Source organism: Nycticebus coucang, chromosome X (assembly GCF_027406575.1).
Source record: "Nycticebus coucang isolate mNycCou1 chromosome X, mNycCou1.pri, whole genome shotgun sequence".
NCBI lineage: Eukaryota > Metazoa > Chordata > Mammalia > Primates > Lorisidae > Nycticebus > Nycticebus coucang.
Genome location: NC_069804.1, coordinates 79490270 through 79511999, shown reverse-complemented (window position 1 = coordinate 79511999; position 21730 = coordinate 79490270). Strand labels below are relative to the sequence as shown.

The 21730-nt window shown below is 46.6% G+C and overlaps 1 protein-coding gene and 1 non-coding gene across 4 annotated transcripts in view; both read right to left on the bottom strand.

The window, feature by feature from the left end:
* Positions 1-7750: 7750 nt before the first annotated feature.
* The window catches only part of NLGN3 (neuroligin 3), a 28185-nt gene continuing 14205 nt past the window's right edge, over positions 7751-21730 (bottom strand). For all 3 annotated transcript variants that reach the window (XM_053579164.1, XM_053579165.1, XM_053579166.1), the window contains 3 exons: positions 14187-14372; positions 10281-11070; positions 7751-9676 (listed from right to left, as the gene is read on the bottom strand). In XM_053579164.1, coding sequence (XP_053435139.1) covers positions 8833-9676; positions 10281-11070; positions 14187-14372 — 1820 coding nt within the window. In that variant the 3' untranslated portion in view covers positions 7751-8832. The remainder of the gene's footprint in view (positions 9677-10280; positions 11071-14186; positions 14373-21730) is intronic.
* LOC128578626 (U6 spliceosomal RNA) lies at positions 19880-19986 on the bottom strand. Its single transcript, XR_008377765.1, has one exon. It is a non-coding gene; the product is annotated as a U6 spliceosomal RNA (small nuclear RNA).

Sequence of the window (21730 nt, the reverse complement as noted above, 5' to 3'; positions counted from 1 at the left end):
AGACTGAAGCCACAGGGCTCATCCTGGGGACTGGATGAAGGGAAGAAACGATCTAAAGGTCAAATTCTTCTCCTTCATTCCCGTTCCCTTCTCCCCACTCCCGGTTTCCAAAGAGAATTTCAGACTGCAATCTTATTTTGTTTAAGAATGTCCTGGTGTGAGATGTCCTTGAGGATAAGAAGGGAAAATAAGGGCTGAAGACAGGACAACAGGGCATGTTCACAGCTGGTGACTAGTGGATCTTTGTCAGTCTGGAGGGAGGTCCCTGCCTATCCAATAATTTAATTAATTACTTGGATGGCAACATTGATGTCTTGCTGATCAAATTTGTAAATGACGTGAACCCGGTTTCAGAAAAATCCCAAGAGGCCATAATGAACGAGAAAGATGAAATGTAATGCTTCATAGCAGAATTCATCAACACCAAATGCTTAAGGACAAGGGAGAAGGGACTTGGTTTCATAACAATCTGTGTGAAAAGCTTTAGGTGTTCGAGGTGACTGTAAACTCATTATTCTTGACATTAGCTGCCTCAAATGCTAATGTGTTCAGGTCTAGAATGCGAAAGATTACAGTTCTGCTTTCTTCTCTGCTCTATTCTGACCACAGTGGAGGATGAGAATTATCTTTAGCCTTGGATACCATACACGAACAAGGATGTTACAATCTGGAGCATGTACAAAAGAGAGAGCAGGTATATGAGAAGACTTAAAAATCATTGTGTATGACCTACTGGAGCTGTTTAACCTGGAGAAGGGATCAACAGCATGATGGTGGTTATTTGGGAACAAGTTTTCTTTTTTTTTTTTTTTTGTAGAGACAGAGTCTCACTGTACCATGCTCAGGTAGAGTGCCGTGGCGTCACATGGCTCACAGCAACCTCTAACTCTTGGGCTTACGCAATTCTCTTGCCTCAGCCTCCCAAGTAGCTGGGACTACAGGCGCCTGCCACAACACCCGGCTATTTTTTTTGTTGCAGTTTGGCCGGGGCTGGGTTTGAACCCACCACCCTCGGCATATGGGGCTGGCGCCCTACTCACTGAGCCACAGGCGCCGCCCTGGGAACAAGTTTTCAAATATAGGTATTGGAAGGTTCATAATATAGAAAGGGGATTCATCTTGTTTTGTTTTCTAAGAGGGCACAATCAGCAGCAAAGGGTGGGTGGTATGGGAAAATTGATTTTGACTCAACCTAAAGTAGAACTTCATAATGGTTCATGATGATCCAATATGCACTGGTCTGCTCGGAGAGGAGAAGATTTTCCCATCACTGAAAATTTTTAAGCAGGCCAGGCATGGTGGCTCATGCCTTTAATCCTAGCACTTTGGAGGCTGAATGAGTGAATTGCCTGAGCTCACAGGTTTGAGCCCAGCCTGAGCCAGAGCAAGACCTCATCTCAAAAAATAGCCGGTGTTGTGGCAAGTGCCTGTAGTCCCAGCTATTTGGAAGGCTGAGGCAAGAGAATCGCTTGAGCCCAAGAGTTTGAGGTTGCTGTGAGCTAGGACACCACAGCATTCTACTGCCATGGCATTATACCACGGGTGACCATGTGAGACTCTGTCTCAAAAAAAAAAAAAAGAAAGAAAGTTTTTAAGCAGAAGCAAGATAATTACTCGACAAGGAGGTTACCGAAGGGAATCAAGCACCAGATCCTAAGGGAGGGGAACTAGGCAACCATTAAGATTACTTATGACAGGGCGGCGCCTGTGGCTCAGCGGGTAGGGCGCCGGTCCCACATGCCGGAGGTGGCGGGTTCAAACCCAGCCCTGGCCAAATTAAAAAAAAAAAAAAAAAAAAAAAAGATTACTTATGACATAATAATTTGGAGATTCAAGTGTGAGGGGGGATGGAGGTGAAAATTGTTATAGTCCTTCGAGTAGGTACCTCTTAACTAGTTATCATCTCTGTTTCTAGTCTCTTCTCCTACAGCCCACCCATATCCAGGCTTTAGGGATATTTTCCTGAATACTCTGCCATGAAACCTTCTAACTCAAGTATGATAGAATCTCAGTAACCCTAGAGGTCATTTGGTTCAGTCCTTTATCAGATGGTTTTGTTGCCTTTACATCACCCACATGGAGTCACTATTTAACTACATGGTGATAGCTGCCTATCTTTTGGGGCAGTCCATTTTAATCACAGAGAATACTATCAATCATCAGAAAGCTCTTTCTTCAGAAAGTTCTTTCTAAACACAGCAAAATGCTTATATGAGCATGTTGAGATTATGACACTTTTGTCATCCATTTTTGAAACTGTTGATGGTAAGTTTAAAAGGACTTCAAGAGGCTGGAATCATGAACTGGAACTTTTATTATAATTTTTCATTGTATAAAAGGAAAGGAAAAAAGAACATTTTCCTTATGTTGAACCAAAATCTGCTTTCCTATTACTTCCATCTATTAGACCTTAGAGCTCTTGGAGTATTGCAGAACAAATCTATAGCTTCTTCCCCATGAGCCCAGTAATGATTTGCTGATAGTAGAAAAATTTCTCCTGGGATTATCCAGTCCTCTCATTATTCTCGCAACTATTCTCTGAATATACTTTTGTTAACATCTCCCTTGAAGTCTGGCACCTGTAACTGAACAGAGGGCATCAGGTGTGGTCTGACTAATGCAGAACTGCACAAGGCGATCACCTCCTTTTTTCTGAATGTTATACAGCCCAAGGTCACAATGCTTTTTGTAGCAACCAAACCCCACTTTCAACACATGAAGACTCATGACGAGTTTTTTTTTTTTTTTTTTGTAGAGACAGAGTCTCACTGTACTGCCCTTGGGTAGAGTGCCGTGGCGTCACATGGCTCACAGCAACCTCTAGCTCTTGGGCTTCAGCGATTCTCTTGCCTCAGCCTCCCGAGCAGCTGGGACTACAGGCGCCCGCCACAATGCCTGGCTATTTTTTTGTTGCAGTTTGGCTGGGGCTGGGTTTGAACCCGCCACCCTCGGCATATGGGGCCGGCGCCCTACTCACTGAGCCACAGGCGCCGCCCTCATGACGAGTTTTAATTTACTCTAAAAACCCTCTAAGCAACATCTCTTGCATCTTATATTCATACTGTTACATTTTAGAATTCAAATAAAGGATTTTACCAATTTGTAAGTTTGATCTAGTGACACAGTAACTTTTCAGCCATTTAAAAATCCACCTAGGTTTACCTTTGCCCATCCCACATTTCTCTGTCTTGCCCCGAGAGCATTGAGACAATGTTTTATTGAACTCCAGATACATTGTGGGTATAGCATTCACCTCAGCTGCCTTATCAGTCACCCTGTCTAAGGAAATAAGCTGAATGGGGCATGATTTGCTTGTCCTAAATCCATACAGGGAGTGAGTGATCTTCACTTCCTTTTTAAAGACTTCACCAACCAGCCTTTTAGTCATTTGTCCTTGAGTCTTGCTTTCAATTAATATCAAATGTATTGATCTATAATATGTGGAGCTCACTTTTTCCCATCTGTAAAATGGTGGAGCCATGTTTGTCCATCTATAGGCTGCAGCGAGCATCTCTTCCATTCTCCATGGGGTTTGTAAATCCACTACTACTGTCCTGCAACTTGAGCTGCAAGTCCTTGAAGTGCCCTGGGCTGTTACTGACTCAGACTATGAGATGGAGTTACACAGACCAGCTCAAAGCTCTCTTGGACTGCCTTCAGGAGCTTCTCTCCGGTGTTCACGTGGTCATTTCTACTCTTAAAATCCTTCTTACAGAAGAGAAGGAGCAGGGCAGTGCCTGTGGCTCAAGGAGTAGGGCACCGGTCCCATATGCCGGAGGTAGCGGGTTCAAACCCAGCCCCGGCCAAAAACCAAAAAAAAAAAAAAAAAAAAAAAAGCAGCGCCTGTGGCTCAAACGAGTGGGGCGCCGGCCACATATGCTGGAGGTGGTGGGTTCAAACCCAGCCCCGGCCAAAAACTGCAAAAAAAAAAAAAAAAAAGAAAAAAGAAAAAGAAGAGAAGGAGCAAAAGAAGAGCCCAGGAGGTTTTGTTTTCTCACTATGAAAACACTAGCAAATGAATTCAGTTAGGTGTCTCATTGTTCATCCAATAATAGCCCAACTCTTCTGCTGTGATGAAGACCTCCACAACTTGCCTTGCCAAACTGATTTCCCACCATCATTTAACTTCCATCAGGCCAGTTTCCTCACTGCTCCTCAAGCATGCCTAGAATTACTCATCTCCACACTCTGGCTAAGGTTTTTTCCCCAATTTGAAATGCCTACTACTCTACCAACCTGAATCCCACCATAGCCTTTCCTAATAACTTCTCTGGTCCCATTAATCTTTACTATATAAGTGAAGCCATGTGGTAAAATTATGCATGTCATTCATTTTATCATGGCTCATTTTCGTTTTCCTGACAGTATGCACCCCAATGTGGGTATCTTTTATCCCTCACATAGTACATAAACTAGCCTACAGCCTAGTAATCATACTTCCTATGGAGATTTCCACAGTAACCAACCTCTGACCCTTCACGCACACCACAAATTCAGATGCCATGATGGCTCCTTAAAGGACCAAAATAGAAACCAGATAAATCTAAGGATGCAGAATAGACCCAATCTAGGTACTAATAAGTTTTGCAATGTGAAATAAAATCCAAATATATCCTCCGCTTCTTTGAACAAGGAGCTGGAGCTGGGCTTAAGGCTGGCAGTCAGCAAAAGGGCTGAGAACTGGCTGGGCACGGTAGCTCACACCTATAAACCTAGCACTCTAGGAGGCTGGGGTGGGCAGATTGCTTGAGCTCAGGAATTCGAGAACAGCCTGAGTAAGAGTGAGTCCCTTAGCCGGGTGTTGTGGCGGGCGCCTGTAGTCCCAGCTACTCAGGAGGCTGAGGCAAGAGAATTGCTTAAGCCCAGGAGTTGGAGGTTGCTGTAAGCTGTGTGAGGCCACGGCACTCTACCGAGGGCCATAAAGTGAAACTCTGTCTCTACAAAAAAAAAAAAAAAAAAAAGAGTGAGTCCCTATCTCTACTAAAAATAGAAAAGCTAGCCAAGCATGGTGGTGCATGCCTGTAGCCCCAGCTACTCAGGAAGCTGAGGCAAGAGGATTGCTCAAGCCCAAGAGTTTGAGGTTGTCGTGAGCTATAATGGCATGGCATTCTACCCAGAGCATAGAGTGAGACGAGAAGAGAAGAAAAGAGAAGAGAAGAGAAGAGAAAAGAGAAGAGAAAAAAGGGCTGAGAACTCCAAGCTGTATAGGCATAGAATTGTCAGTTAGATTGAATTCCTGCCTGTCTTGGAGGTCACATCCTCCACTTAGACCCTTCAACGGTATAAGGACCAATTGTAATCTCTCACTGATGGGTTCCTAATAAGATTGGAGCTGGGTTTGCTATGGTGCCTCGAATTTTTAGAGGAGAGGCATGTCCAAATCTTCCCCAAATAGACAGCCTCCTAACTGGGATCCACACCTTCCCTCCCCCCAAAATAGGAAGCCTTGTCTGGTAGTATCTCAAATGGAGCAACCAAAGGATGGAACATTAAAGAACAAACAAACAAAAAAGACTCTGAATTGACCTCAAAATCTCTGGCTCTGCGCCTGTAGCTCAAGTGGCTAGGGCACCAGCCACATACACCGGAGCTGGCGGGTTCGAATCCCTGGGCCTGCCGAACAGCAATGACAACTGCAACCAAAAAATAGCTGGGCATTGTGGCGGGCGCCTGTAGTCCCAGCTACTTGGGAGGCAGAGGCAGGAGAATTGCTTAAGCCCAGGAGTTGGAGGTTGCTGTGAGCTGTGATGCTACAGCGCTCTACCCAGGGCGACAGCTTGAGACTCTGTCTCAAAAAAACAAACAAACAAAAAAACCCCAAACAAACAAACAAAAAAGCTCATGTAATCTAACCCTCTGCTTTCAGTAAGATGAAAAATACCAATGCTAATAGCCGGGCGTTGTGGCAGGCGCCTGTAGTCCCAGCTGCTCGGGAGGCTGAGGCAAGAGAATCGCTTAAGCCCAGGAGTTGGAGGTTGCTGTGAGCTGTGTGAGGCCACGGCACTCTACAGAGGGCCATAAAGTGAGACTCTGTCTCTACAAAATAAAAAAAAAAAAAAGAAAAATACCAATGCTTCCTTTCATTCAATTTGGCAACTATTATCAAGGACTCACTAGGTGCTTGTGATCACCTATCTATAGCAAAGTTTTCCCTTGTGTTTTCCTTAATCTCATTTCCCCCTCTATCATTCTTAGAAGAAATGGAGAACAAGTCATCATCTTTGTCCTTATTTAGGAGCTAAATTTTTGAAGATGGTTATAGCACACTTGTCACATAGTAGGTGCTCCCCACCATTGAATGTTAGTTACCTCATCAGTTTTCTCCTTTCTAAATTAACACACACACACACACACACACACTCATACACACACTCCCCAGCTAGTCCTTTGGCACATTGTCTTTCCTCTTTTCCAGATTCTCTCCGGCTTTCTATACGTACTACAAATGTGTTGACCAAGGGTAGACCCAACATACTTTGAGAGACATAATCAATGGCAGGTAGAGTGGAACAAGTTGAGTAGGACCATGGGAAGGTCTAAGTCTGTTTCTAACACTAACAATGATGGGGTTTTCTGGGCCCATTTCCCTAACTATAAAATAAATGGGTTGGACTAGATGACTCAGGTTACTTCTAGTTCTAAAACTCACACTCTGATTACTTCCCAGCAACTCCATGCTATATTTTTGTTATTATATGCTAGTATCCATATTAGTTTTGGAAAGGGTAAAGGGAAGAAGGGAGGGAGCAAAGGAGGGAGAAAACCTGGTCTACATTATGGATTCATTCAACTTGTGACCCACCCTGACAGCCTCTCCCCTGGTTTTTTCTTTTTCAAAACCTGTACATGTGTCAACTCAGTCACTACCCACCTCTCTTGTTTCATGTGCCATATTAGTATATTAGTTCTGGGTTTTGGTCTTTGTACATACTACATTGTGTCCGTTCCTTCTGAACATCATCCTGCTTGTGACGGTTCATGTCCCTCATTTTCTCAGGATCACTTTGAAGAATTCTATTCCTGGTTTCTGAGGTATCAGCAACTCTACCCAACTGTCACACTTGAAGAGCAGACTCCAAGTTTGGTCCCTCAAGTCACTGAGAATAATATGAAATCCCACAATGCTAACCCTGTGGGGCCCCACTGAATCCATGCCCCAGGGTTGACAAGGAGCCACTGACCACAATTCTGGAAAGAAATCACTCCCAGGGCCCAGATGACTTCTTCAATTCTAATTCACAGAACAGAAAACAAGTATCCTTGGGGAATGAATGGGCCCTGCTCTGTCAGTTACCCAAGGCTAGGGAGTTCACATGTCTGATGCCTCACTGGATTCAGTACAAGAAATTTGGCATGTTAGAAGTCAAACCTTCTCCCAGCTCCCAGTCCATGAAGAGGGCAAGGTGGTTGTAGTGGGGGAGGGGTAAGAGGAGAAGGGTGGAAGAGGAGGAGGAGGAGGCAGCTCCTAGCAGAGAAGGAAGTATTATTTTTGCCATTTCATTAGGAGGTCCAAGGTGCTGAGAAGAGGCATCAGCTGCAGGAACCCAGAGCATTGGGGGCGGGGGTTTGAGGACAGCAACCTGATCAAGATTGGAGAGGCCTTGTGCAGGGGGCCAGCAGGGTGCAGCCCAGACCTGTATCAGCTTAAAGGTACAGGGGGCAGATAGAGGCTACCTAAGTGGTTCCCAGCCTGCAGAGGCACCCTGCTCAGAGGTCTGTTGGGGTGAGGCCTGTGCAAGGGAGGCAGGTGGGGAGTGCTAACTGGATTTTTTATTTTTATATCAAGACACTGTGTTTAAAATTTTTACAAAGGACAAACTCCATGGGTTTCCGTTAGTGTTTTAAGAACTTTTCTTTAAAAAAAAAAAAAAGCCAACAACAACAAAAAACACTGCCTTTTTGAAAGAGAAATGACAGACACAAAAGAGACTAAAGAAAATGGGAGGAATATCTGATAGCATTTCCCCAAGGGCAGAGGCAGAACCCAGATCATACCAGGGCCCAATGGGGGATCAATAATGACATGGCCTCCACAGTACCTCATTCACCAAATCTAGGGCCCTCTGGTCTAGTCAGGCCGATGCTGCTGGCCTTTGGGGGGAAGCAGGTTACTCTGCAGGCTCTGCAGTCCTCCACAGGGACACTGATAGTTGGAGGTCTCTCCCCTATGGCTCTCCCCCATACAGCATTAGCCCCTCTCTCCTTCCACCCCATAGTCTTGCTCAAATCTGTTTCTTTCCTAGGGGTCCTGTCCCTTGGTCTGAATATGTGAGCACTGAGGGTTCCAGAGCTAGAGAAACCTGGGCCTGAAGCCCTCTCTTCAGTGCTAAGCTGTCTCTTAGCACTCACAGGTTGGAAAAGCATTTGTTTCAAAATTAAAAAAAAAAAATCAACAAAAACAAGACCCAGAAAAAAGACCAAGTCTGGGGGAGGAAGAGCTTCTCTGCTCTTTAAAGCTCCCAAGTCTGGAGTTGGTCAGTGGTGCAGTTCCAAGAGAGGCCGAAGGCAAGCACCAAGGGGGTGTCCAGCTGTTGCTTTCAGGCCCCCCAGGAGTGTCTGTAGTCAGGGTCAGGGAGCTGGCTTCAGCTGCTGTTCCATGGGTCCTTAATGGAGGACCATTTTCGTCACCATTTGAAGGGTTTTTCAGGTTTACTTCCGTATTTGTGTTTTTGTACATGTGGGTGCATGTCCACATCTATGTTTGTGCAGGTGGGTCTGCTGTAGGGTGTGGGTGTATGCGTATACATATATGTATGTATGTGTGTGTGTGCACGTGTTCATGAATCTAGGAGGAGGGAAGCCAGAAGATAGGCTGTGCTCCAGGGATTGGAGCTATACCCGGGTAGTGGAATGTGAGTGGGGCAGCCCAGTACTGTTGAACCCTGCGGCAAAGGTGTTATAGGGGTGCAATGTCTGCAGCCCTACCAGGGAGTTGGGAATCATAGTGATGGTGTTGGGGGTCATGAGTGGGATGTCATCAGGGGAGCGCCGCAGGGTCAGGGTGTAGTCAGGCAATGCAGTGAGGCGAAGTGGGTCATGTGGGGGACCAGCCTCACACTCATGATGGGTGGGGCCCAACTGTAATGCTGCCAGCTCCTCCTCAGGAGCAGCTCCCAATTCAGGGGCCCCGGTTCCCCTCTGAGGGCTGGGCTGCCGCAGGGGCTCTTGGCGCCTTTTGTCCTTACGGTAGTAGAGGGCAGCAAAGGCCAGAACATTAAGGAACAGGAGGGAGGCCCCCACAGCGATGGTGACACTTAATTCAGTGGAGTAGTCACGAGGGTTCTCCACCAGGAGTGGCCCTGCATCCTGGTCCCCATTCCAGGATCCTTGGGCATTCTCGTTGCTGTAGGCAGGTGAGATGGCTGGCCGCTTGGTGCTCCAGGTCTTGCCATTGGGCCTGCGGGTGATGTGGGAGCTGTGAGTGGTATCCGGGGGCGGCACTTTGGTGGTTGTGGACGTATAGTGGAACATATCATGCAGGTTGTACAGGTGGGGCACCAGGTGTTTCCAAAAGGCCACCTTAGTGGCCCGGTAATGATCGCGGACCCTTGGTTTCAGCCCAATGTGAAGGTAGAGCTGGTCTCGGGGATTGTATTTGGACCAGGCTACTTCCTCAAAGCGGTTGGCCTTGGTGTGAATGAACTTGGTATCCTGGGGAACCGGCTTGTTGGGATCCCTGAAATACCACATGGAAATCTGGGGTCACCACTCTGCCTGGATGAGGAAAGGGCCCAGCATTCTTCCTCTCACAGTCACCCCTAAACCTCTTCCTAGTCCAAAATTTCCCACCATTTCCATCTTTTTCAGGGTACCTCCCTTTGTCCACCCCTCTTCTTTCCCAGAGCTTGAACTCCTATCTCATCCTTCCTTATGCTCATCCTCTAAGATCAGGCTATAGACATTTTTTTTCACATGCTACTGAGTGTCTATCAATATTTTCAGTTGCCCAGTTTTGTCAAGAGCCCCCTAAAGGCTCTTTCAGAATGTACTCTATTCCCATCTCACATGTGTCTGACCAGCTAACCTTACTTCTGCCAGTAACTCTCACTCCTGCCCAGTGTTGGTGCTAATCGAGTTCTGAGACTTAACATAATTTTTGAAGGAAGGAAATGGCAGGAAAGATTCTAGAAAGGGAGGTTAGGAAGAGGAGTAAAGGAGTTACCAAGCAAGATTTTGGGAATATCTTGGAAAGGGAAATGGTTGAAGAGGTTTAGTCAGATGAGCAGAGGGGAGGGCATGCTGGGGTCCCAAAGAAGAAAAACCCTCATTTTTCTCCTTACCCAGTCTTGGCAAAGTTGGTCCAATAGGTCATGACGACAGCACTGAGCATGACATCATTCTTGGAGAAGTTGCAGGGGAAAAGGTCAGTGGGGCCTACCATAGGGACCCCAAAAACATAGGGTACTTCATCCCCATGAGCTGCATCTGACCAAGCAGGCTTCATGAGGCTCTGGCAGTGATGGTAAAAGGCGTAGAAGTAGGTAGGTGAGCCATAGCGGGCGTGCAGATCGGCTGTCACCACTGAGGGCTCCACCCACTGGTGGTCAGTGAAGAGTGCCACCAGAGTTTTACGGCGAGTCTCAGGGTTGTCACGGTCTGCCCAGTCTGTGTACATGAACTTGATGGTCTCTCGCAGGGTGTCCTTACCCTCAGGATAGCCATACAGATTGTCCACAAAGTTGGAGACGGAATAGTCAAAGTCAGTGCCAGAGACACCATCCTCAGGGTCTACCACCCCTTCCACAAACTTGAGACCCTCACCCTGGTTGACACCTAGCATGATGTCATAGTTAAGGAACTCTCCCTGTTCCATCAGGATCTCAGGGTCATCAGGAATGACATCACCATCAATCACAGGGCCAAAGGCCACATGGTAGCGGGCTGGCTGGATGTCTTGCTCTACCAGTTCCTTGGCGCTCTTTTGCCGAAGACAGTCTACCATATCCACGGTATCTAGCACATTACAGCCCACTTTGTCTGCCAGAAGGCTGGTGTACTTCACTGGTTGGTAGTTTACAGCCCAGCTGGACAAAGCAGAACCACTTTGGATGATGGCCCTCTGGAAAAGTCCTACAGAAGATAGGCAGCACCAGTTCAGATCTGTTGTGTCACATACAGCCATACAATACCTTATTGTTTTGTACCTGTAACTGCCCCACAGCTTGGATGGGCTAGGAAGGAAGAATGAATGGCTCTTTTGGCAGGGGATGAGGTACGGCTAGAGGAGGGGTTGCCGGCCCCTTCCCTGACTGATCCCCTGCCTGGTTCCTCCATTGCTTCCCTGTCCCAGTGCAAAAGTTGGTAACTTAGGGGTTAAGAAAATGGCAGGAAGAATTAACCCCTGGGATCCTAGACATCAGGCTCCTTATGCTCTGTCTCTTTATCTCTCCTTGTCTTCCCCTCTTGCTTCCTGCCCAGCTGGGCCCAGTTTTGTGCCAGCGCACCACCAGGGAGCTGGCGCTTACACCACAAAGGGGTCTTTTTCATGAGAGATGAGAAATGCAGGCAGGAGAGAGCCCCACATTCTGAGAGTTTGGGGAAGGATCCTGAGGGCAAAGGCCTTAGGGTCTGTAAGTGTCCAAAGAACCTGCACTCCCAGTCTGTAGTCTCCCATGGACACTTTTCTTTTCCTGAAGCTTCTAAGAATGCTTTAGATGCAGATTTTCTCCTAGCTGAGAGGGAGCCAGTCCCTCAAATACAAAAAGAAGATGATTCTGAGTGGCACCTGTTGCTCGGTGGGTAGGATGCTGGTCTCATATACCGAGGGTGGCGGGTTTGAACCCAGCCCCAGCCAAACTGCAACAAAAAAATAGCCAGGCGTTGTGTCAGGCACCTGTAGTCCCAGCTACTCGGGAGGCTGAGGCAAGAGAATCACCTAAGCCCAGGAGTTGGAGGTTGCTGTGAGCTGTGACGCCACAGCACTCTACTGAGGGTGATAAAGTGAGACTCTGTCTCTTAAATGGAAAAAAAAAAAAAGAAGAAGAAGAAGAAGAAGAAGAAAATGATTCTTCTTCCCTCTCAAGGAAAAAAGGGGTATCGTTTTCTCTCTGGCCCTGACATTCTCAAGGGAGAATTTGGCCCTCGGACACACAATTCTATTTCTCTCAGAGACAGGCAGTTTGCACGGGCAAAAAGAGATGGAGAGAAATATAGATTAGTAGTTGGAAAAACCTTGGGCGGCGCCTGTGGCTCAAAGGAATAGGGCGCCGGCCCCATATGCCAGAGGTGGCGGGTTTAAACCTAGCCCTGGCCAAAAACTGAAAAAAAAAAGAGAAAACCTTGCTTTTCCAAAGTCAATTATAGAAAGACAAGAGAACAAATCTTTAAAGAAGCCAAGCCTCCAGAAACAGAGCGTACTATGCAGCACCACTCCAGGAAGGGCCTTCTCCCACTAGGGAAAGAATACCCACTCAGAGGTGGTGCTGGACCTCTTTTCAGAGATAGGCACCCTTACAGCCAGACATTTCACTCTCCTTTGGGGAAAAAAAGGGAGATTCTTGTTCCCACTACTGTCACCTAGAAACATTCTCTCTCTTCAGAGATGCAGATCCTACCTTAGTTTTACCCTACCAGGCTAGTCCCTGGAGGGGCAGAGACAGAATTTCTAGGTCAGAGAAGGTGGTTCTTCTCTCTCAGAGAGATAGGCCTTCTTCCCTCCCTGTCTTTTTTTTTTATTATTAAATCATAGCTGTGTACATTGATATGATCATGGGGCATCATACATTAGAGGTAGGGAGATAGGCCTTCTTCAAAGAGAGATTGAAAGTCTTCCTATGAGAATATCACTAACTCATACGGTTGTTTTCAATGAAAAAAAAAAAGTGTCCTCTCGCACATAGATAGATCCTTACTTCAGAGAAGTGTGCCTATTTCAGGAAGACCTTTTCATGAGAGGCTTGGCTTTGCTTATCAGAGATAGAATACCCCCTTTAGTCCAGAGGTGGAGAGAATATTTCCTGCTGAGGGAAAAGGGCCTATTCAGCTTCCTTGGAAGTGTCACTGACAAAGGCACCCACCACAAGGAGAAAGGCTACAAAATAAGTGTCCCCTAGGTGGCCTGCACAGCCCAGGAGGAAATCTGGAGTCTGATAATAGATCATACTCCCTTAGAAGAAGCCCACCTCACAGGTTAGTGATTTCTTACTTTGGACCCACCTCCCCTTCAAGGACGTTTCCCCTCTTAAATAGACTTATTCTTTAGAGAGAAAGGCAGAGAATGAGTTTCTTACACCTAGCAACCAATTTCCATCCTAGATCTCTACCCTGAAGTAACATGTCCATCCCACACTGAAAGATTTCCCCTGCCCCAAAAGAATTATGTATATATTCATATTGTCCCCTCAGAGGTCAATAGTTCTATTCCCATTCTCCCAAATGAGACTCCCACGTCAGGAGAATTTTTTTTGAGACAGAGTCTCATTCTGTTGCCCAGGCTAGAGTGTCACACATCAGCCCGGCTCACAGCAACCTCAAGTTCCTGGGCTCAAGAGATCCTCCCTCCTCAGCCTCCCAAGTACCTGGGACTATAGGTGCCCACTGCAATGCCCAGCTACATTTTCTATTTATAGTAGAGACAGGGTCTCACTCTTGCTTAGGCTGGTCTCAATCTCCTGAACTCAAGGGATCCTCCTGCCTTGGCCTCCCAAAGTGCTAGGATTACAGGTGTGAGCCATCACGTCTGGCCTAGAAGGAAAGGATGTAAATAGGATTCTCTCCCTTCCCTCTATCACACTGGGAGAAGTACTCCTTCCCCCAGAGAAACATTTCTCTTCTACTTCTCCCCAAAGAAATACTAAGCTGGGCTCAGCGCCTGTGGCTCAAGTGGCTAAGGCGCCAGCCACACACACCTGAGATGGTGGGTTCAAATCCAGCCGGGGCCCGCCAAACAACAATGACGGCTGCAATCAAAAACTAGCAGGGCATTGTGGCGGGCGCCTGTGGTCCCAGCTACTTGGGAGGCGGAGGCAGAAGAATCGCTTGAGCCCAGGAGTTGGAGGTTGCTGTGAGCTGTGATGCCATAGCACTCTACCCAGGGTGACAGCTTGAGGCTCTGTCTCAAAAAAAAAAAAAAAATACTAAGCTGGTAGAAGAGGACAAACTGATTCCCTTGGGTGGCCCTGGGGCATGGAGCTGGGCATGCTGGAGCTAGGGAAGGCCTAGGGCTCCGGGTGGGTAGAGCTACTCACCCTCAGAGTGATGTGACAATGTGAGGAGGCTGACACAGGATGCTCCGATGCCTGAACCAAAGACAGTAATACGGCGGGGATCTCCTCCAAAGAACGCAATATTCTCACTCACCCAGCGGAGGGCCTGGATTTGGTCAAGAAGCCCATAGTTGCCCTTGGCAGCCTGATCTCCAGTGCTCAGGAAACCTGGATTTGAGAAAGGGAATGAGGATGGTGAAGGCAGAGGGATGGAGGATTTGGGTTATGATGGCAGGCAGGAGTTGAGGAAGTGGGAATTCTTTCCACCTAGCTGTCATAAACCACTGTTCCTTTCTGCAAGGTTCAACATCATCAGTGTAGGGTCTCTGCCTCCCACCCACGGTCTGCAGACCATTTGAAGTGGATGCGTCCAGGTGGGAGACTGCACTGATCAGTATCCTCTGGCCTGATGTACCAGGGACAGACCCTAACATCTGACAAAATATAGTGGAAATGATAGGAACCTTGGAGTCAGATTATCCTTGGTTTAAATCCTGGCTCTATCGTGGAGCCTTGGACAAGTTATTTAAAATCTGTAGGCCACAGTTTCCTCTCTTCAAAATGGAGATAAAAGTACCTCATAGGGGGCAGCACCTGTGGCTCAGTGGGTAGGGTACTGGCCCCATATACTGAGGGTGGCAGGTTCAAACCTGGCCCTGGCCAAACTCCAACAAAAAAATGGCCGGGCGTTGTGGCAGGCGCCTGTAGTCCCAGCTACTAGGGAGGCTGAGGCAAGAGAATCGCCTAAGCCCAGGAGTTGGAGGTTGCTGTGAGCTGTGTGATGCCACGGCACTCTACCGAGGGTGGTAAAGTGACTCTGTCTCACAGGCGCCTGCCGCAACGCCTGGCTATTTTTTTGTTGCAGTTTGGCCAAGGCCGGGTTTGAACCCACCACCCTTGGTATATGGGGCCAGCGCCGTACCCAATAAGCCACAGGTGCCACCCATAAAATTATTTTTGTTGCTACTTCATAATTGTAATTTTACTACGGTTATGAATCATAATGTAATATCTGATATGCAGGATATATTTTCATTGTTACAAAGGGGTTGCAACCCACAGGTTGAGAACCGCTGCTCCAGGGCCTCTGATGGCCTTTTAGCCCTCATTCTCAGGGAAAGTCTGCATTTCCCCTTCCCCTGAGACTAATGAATTGGAAACTCTGGGGATAAGGCCCAGTAATCTCTGCTTTTTAACAAGCTCTCCAGGTGATGCTGATGCCTGTTAAATTTGAGAAACCACTGGGTTAGGCCATCTTTTTCATCTGGTGGAGAAATGGGGAAGCCAGTGTAGTGGGTTACCACAGAAACAGGTTTTCCCGCCCCCACTGGGATTTGCTGCTGAGGAGACATGTCACCATGGAGACTACCTTCCCACCCACCTGCTGGGATTTGCTGCTGTGAAGACTTGTTGCCATGGAGACTACCTTCCCGCCCACCTGCTGGCTATCCCACAGAGATGTCCTATATTCACCACCATCACCAGTTCCATTTTAGACTGATCCTTTCATCCTTAGGTTCCTTCAAAGACTATCTTCTCCTGCCAGATGCTTTTGGAAGGGTTCTTTCCAGGTGGATAATCGTAGAGCTCTTACACATTAGAAACCCACACTTGGATCGGTATTTTTTTTGTTTTGACTCCATAGTTAAAAGCTCATTCACAGCACCTGGAAATAACTTTGTGCAAGACCATGTTTGAGGAGTCTCCTACAGCTCACGGAGAGCTCTCTGGTGGTCCTTGTAGTCCATGGACAGAAGCTGAATACAAACAGACTCAAGCAGGCCCAAAACCTCATCAGTGTCTCTCAAGTCCTTCTGTACCTAGCTTCTGCAAAAGAGCTCATCTCATGCTCTTCAAGTGTGTTATTAATTTACCTTTGGTACAATTAAGTATGTAAAGTGCTTAGTTATCCCTCCCAGGACCTAGTCACACATCTTCTTTAGGACCAGGTTCCAGATGAGACAATGAGAACAAATTAGAGAAAGTTTGAATGAGGATGAACAGAGGAGCCCTTGTTTTTCTCGACAAGGAAATCAGCTTCTCCTTTGCCTGGCCCATTCAGAAACTGAAGCTGCTCCTGGAAGTCTTAAAGACTATATATACCAAGATCCAACCCAGCTGCCCAAGCCTTGACACCCTCTGGAAAAAATCATTATGTGCTTCTATTAGCCACCCTCCCTCTCTCTCCTTACCCCATATTCTTTTTTTCTTTTCTCTCATGTAGGCAATAGAAGACTTGGCTTCAACCCTTGACAAGGCATCATTTAATGAAATGTGTCAAATATGTCTGTCCCTACCACCAGAAAAATCCTATATTTGGATGCGGTAGATTTCTCCAACATGTACCTATTTCCTGGGTAAGGAACAAAGGCCTGAAAGGGCTGGATGGGGGATTTGATTTTCACCCTTTGCTCCTTCATATCCCATGAGTCTCTAAATAAAGGCCCTTGAAACATGTGGATAATGCCATGCCAAAAGTCTCTACTATAAGAAGAATCCTGCTTGAAGTAGTATTCCTACACAACAAACCTGATCAGCCACCGGCACACAAAATCTGCCAGTCTGGAAGAGCACTCATTCACTGTTAGTTCCTCAGTAACTCAGCTATTCCACAGAAACCATGTTGAAATGAAGGCTGAAATACCAAACACCATAAACTGTCAGAATAAATCTGAGCCAGTCTCTCTGGGCCCAAGTTTACACTGTAGTACATGGTAAACTGCTTGTCAAAAGAAGGTGGGGGAATCTAGCAGGCTGTAACAAAACCAGATATTTGGGCGGTGCCTGTGGCTCAGTGAGTAGGGCGCCAGCCCCATATACCGAGGGTAGCAGGTTCAAACCCAGCCCCAGCCAAACTGCAACAAAAAATAGCCAGGCTTTGTGGCAGGCACCTATGGTCCCAGCTACTCAGGAGGCTGAGGCAAGAGAATCCCTAAGCCCAAGAGTGATTAGGTTGCTGTGAGCTGTGTGACGCCACAGCACTCTACTGAGGGCAACAAAGTGAGACTCTGCCTCTAAAAAAGAACAACAACAACAAACAGATATTTGTGTCACTCAAGGCTTGATGTTTGCCTGGAGTGTACCTGACCAAAGATGTGGGATTAAACTCTGGAATCCAGAATAAAATTAGGCAAGTCCCTACTTCCTCAGCTCCAGGGATAACCCTCATTCAATATCCTGCTGGAGTCTCCTTTGTTGACCCCAAGCCCAGGGAGGGCCTTCTTAAATACAGTAGAGCCTCTGCAACTTGACTATCCAAGGGACTGTAACACACTGATCAACATACGGAGGTAGTCAACATAAGGAACTAGGCCTTACTGTACTGATATGCGTACATGTGGTGCATGTCCAGTCTATGAAATTAAGTCAACTTAAGGAGGTGGTGAACTATTTAGGTTCTACTATAATAGAATCTCTGCCTTGGAGGGGATCCATGGATTAGCTTGTTACTTTCTCAACATACGTGAATCATCTAAGATGCCCAGAGAAGCATGTTAGAGTAAACCATCTGTTTGGGCTCAGTGCTCAGGGGAAGATGATGGGAGGGATAGTGAATGAATGCATTTAATTAGGGTTCAAAACTGGCCACATGTTCTGGGATGTTTTGAGAAACAAAACAATAAAGCCTCCACTACATAGAAAATCCCTAAGTGTCAAGGACAAACCCATGTTCTACATCTGGTGCCAAGAGACGAAAATATTTTATATGTACCCAGAATCCAATGAGTGGATGATTGATTATATTTGTGTTTTAGAACAGGAACTGAAGGGTACACAGGAAGTGGTGGGGAACTTCTAACCAAATTTCAGTTTATGATTCCCTCTGAATTTTGGATAATATTATTTTGATCATAAACTGCTTAAACCCAAAGAATAATATTCCTCTCCCCTACATGTGCTGTTCTTGTTATTCAAATGAGAGAAGGGTATAAAGTGGGGTTTCTTTTATTTTTATTTATTTATTTTTGAGATAGAGTCTCACTATGTCACCCTCAGTAGAGTGCTATGGCATCACAGCTCACAGCAACCTCAAACTCTTGGGCTTAAGAGATTCTCTTGCCTCAGCCTCCCAAGTATCTGGGACTATAGGCACCCACACAATGCCTGGATATTTTGTTGTCATTGTTGTTGCAGTTGTCATTGGTGTTTAGCTGGCCTGAGCCAGGCTTGAACCCGCCAGCTTTGGTGCATGTGGCTGGCGCTATAACCACTGTGCTATAGGTGCCAAGCCATAAAGTGAGGTTTCTTAAACTGAGTTTCATGGATGAACTTCAGGGGGATCTGTAAAGTTGTTTTTATAAGTTTATGTGCATGTGTGTGTGTGCATTGTTTTGGAGGAGAGTCCATAACTTTCTTCAAATCTCAAAAGGGCCCAAGACACACCAAAAGGTTAAGAATTTCTGATATAGAAGCTTACGTATTAGAGCAGCTGAAGGATTGTGAACAATCATCAAATCAGAATGGAGCGCTCACCAGCGACAGCCAATTATATGGAGCTCCAATTATATGGAGCGCTCACCAGCGACAGCCTTCTGTGCAGCACGCAGCTCCCAACATGCTGTGGAGACTTCATATCCTATGTGAAATTCTGAGTTTCTCCTCAGATCCTAAGTCTTTCCTTCTGGCTCCTCTCTACCTACTTTCCCTGTGTCTGTCTTGGCTCGTCTTCTCTTCTTTCTCCTCTCTTTCTTTGTTCCTAACTGGTCTGATAATATGGTCCTGAAGCATATTTATACTTAGTAGTCTCTGTACTTTACAATAAACCTTCATAAAAATATACTTTTGTGTGTGTGTGTGTATGTTTGTTTGTTTGTTTTGAGACAGAATCACACTCTGTTGCCCAGGCTAGAGTGCCGTGGTTTCAGCCTCGTTCACAGCAACCTCAAACTCATGGGCTCAAGTGATCCTCCCGCTTCAGCTTCCCAAGTAGCTGGGACTACAGGAACCTGCCACAACACCTGGCAATTTTTTCTATATTTAGTAGAGATTGGGTCTCACTATTGCTCAGGCTGGTCTTCACTCTTTTTTTTTTTTTTTTGTAGAGACAGAGTCTCGCTTTATGGCCCTCGGTAGAGTGCCGTGGCCTCACACAGCTCACAGCAACCTCCAACTCTTGGGCTTAAGAGATTCTCTTGCCTCAGCCTCCCGAGTAGCTGGGACTACAGGCACCTGCCACAATGCCCGGCTATTTTTTGGTTGCAGTTTGGCCAGGGCCGGGTTTGAACCCGCCACCCTCGGTATATGGGGCCGGCGCCTTACCGACTGAGCCACAGGCGCCGCCCTGGTCTTCACTCTTGAGCTCAAGGAATCCTCCTGCCTTGGCCTTCTAAGACTGCTAGGAATATAGGCATGAGCTACCACTCTCAGCCTAAAATGGAGCTTTGTATATGTAATTTTTTTTTTTTTTTGAGACACAGTCTCACTTTTTCACCCTTGGTAGAGTGCTGTGGCTTCATATCTCACAGCAACCTCAAGCTCTTGGGCTCAAACGATTCTCCTGCCTCAGCTTCCTGAGTAGCTGGGACTACAGGTGCCCGCCACAATGCCTGGCTATCTTTTAGAGATTGAGGTCTCACGCTGGCTCAGGCTTGTCTGGAACCTGTGAGCTCAGGCAATCCACCACACCCGGCTATATGTAATTTTTTTTTTTTTTTATGGTTACCAAATAGCTACTTTAAAATATAGAACACTTCACGAATTTGCGTGTCATCCTTGCGCAGGGGCCATGCTAATCTTCTCTGTATCGTTCCAATTTTAGTATATGTGCTGCCGAAGCGAGCACGGCTATATGTAATTTTTTTTTTTTTTTGGTTTCTTCTTTTATTTATTTTTTTTTTGGCCGGGGCTGGGTTTGAACCCGCCACCTCCGGCATATGGGACCGGCGCCCTACTCCTTGAGCCACAAGCGCCGCCCACGGCTATATATAATTTTTTAAAAAACAGCTGAATTGGCCAGGCGAGGTGGCTCACTCCTGTAATCCTAGCACTCTGGGAGGCCAAGGTGGGTGGATTGCCTCAGTTCACGAGTTCGAGACCAGCCTGAGCCAGAGTGAGACCTCGACTCTAAAAATAGCTGGGCATTGTGGCGAGCGCTGGTAGTCTCAGGTACTTGGGACACTGAGGCAAGAGAATCACTTAAAGCCCAAGAGTTTGAAGTTGCTGTGATGCCACAGTACTCTACCAAGGGCGACAAAGTGAGAGTCTGTCAAAAAACAAACAAAAAAAACAACCCAGCTGAATTGAATTTTTTCTGTCACTCTAAAAGAAAATAGTAAACTTACTTTTGGCCTTCAACTACTATATATGTGTATCTGTGTGTGATCACATCTGTGCATTCATTCTCCTTTAAGAACTGTGCATCCCTAGCATGTAGGTTTATAGCCACCTTCGTACCATGAGATTCAGATTCCCTTCCTCAACAGGACAGAACCAAATGAGAGCCTCATCATGGTGTCTGAGGCAATGCAGAAAGACAGAGGAGCAGGGGCAGGACCATGAAATCCAGAGCCCACCACACCATGGAGAGACTAGGTGATTCCCTACATGCTCCATACCCAGTATCCCAGGTTCCACTGAAGGAGACACAGACTCTGCTTTTTTCAGGGAATATCATTTTTCCAGACCAAACCCCAAAATGTGTCTTCCTTTCCCATATAATATTAATGATAAGTCAAGAAGAGATTGCCAGCTGGGTGTAGTAGCTTACACCTATAATCCTAGCACTCTGGGAGGTAGGAGGATCACTTGAGCTCAGGAGTTCAAGACCAGCCTAAACAAGAGTGAGACCCCTTCTCTACTAAAAATAGAAAAATTAGCCAGGCATTGTGGCAGGTGCCTGTAGTCCCAGCTACTTAGAAGGCTGAGGCAAGAGGATCACTTAAGCCTAGGAGTTTGAGGTTGCTGTGCTGGTTTGTCTGATGCCAGGTACTCTAGCCTGGGGCAACAGAGTGAACTATCTAATAAAACAGAAGATTGCTTGAGCTCAGGAGTTTGAGACCAGCCTGAGCAAGAGAGAGACCCCATCTCTACTAAAAATAGAAAAACTGAGGTGGCACCTATAGCTCAAGCAGCTAAGGTGCCAGCCATATACACCAGAGCTGGCAGGTTCAAATCTGGCCCAGGCCTGCCCAACAATGACAACTAAAACCAAAAAACAGCCGGGTGTTGTGGCGGGCACCTGTAGTCTCAGCTACTCGGGAGGCTGAGGCAAGAGAATTGTTTAAGCCCAGGAGTTGGAGGTTGCTGTGAGCTGTGACACCATGGCACTCTACCCAGGGTGATAGCTTGAAGCTCTGGTTCACAATAAATGAAGAGATCACCATTTTGTGCATGAAATAACAGCACCTGAAAGTGAAATGCAGCACCAGAACCTCTGGGATTGGAAATGACAAAGCAATGTAGTCAAGAACAAATTAAAACAAGGTCCCCCAAGTGACAAAGGAGCAAGCCATGCCAAACTTCTGGTTTAGCTCCCAGACCTACGTACCTGACAAAGAGCCTAGACCCAAGCTGGAATTCTGAGGATG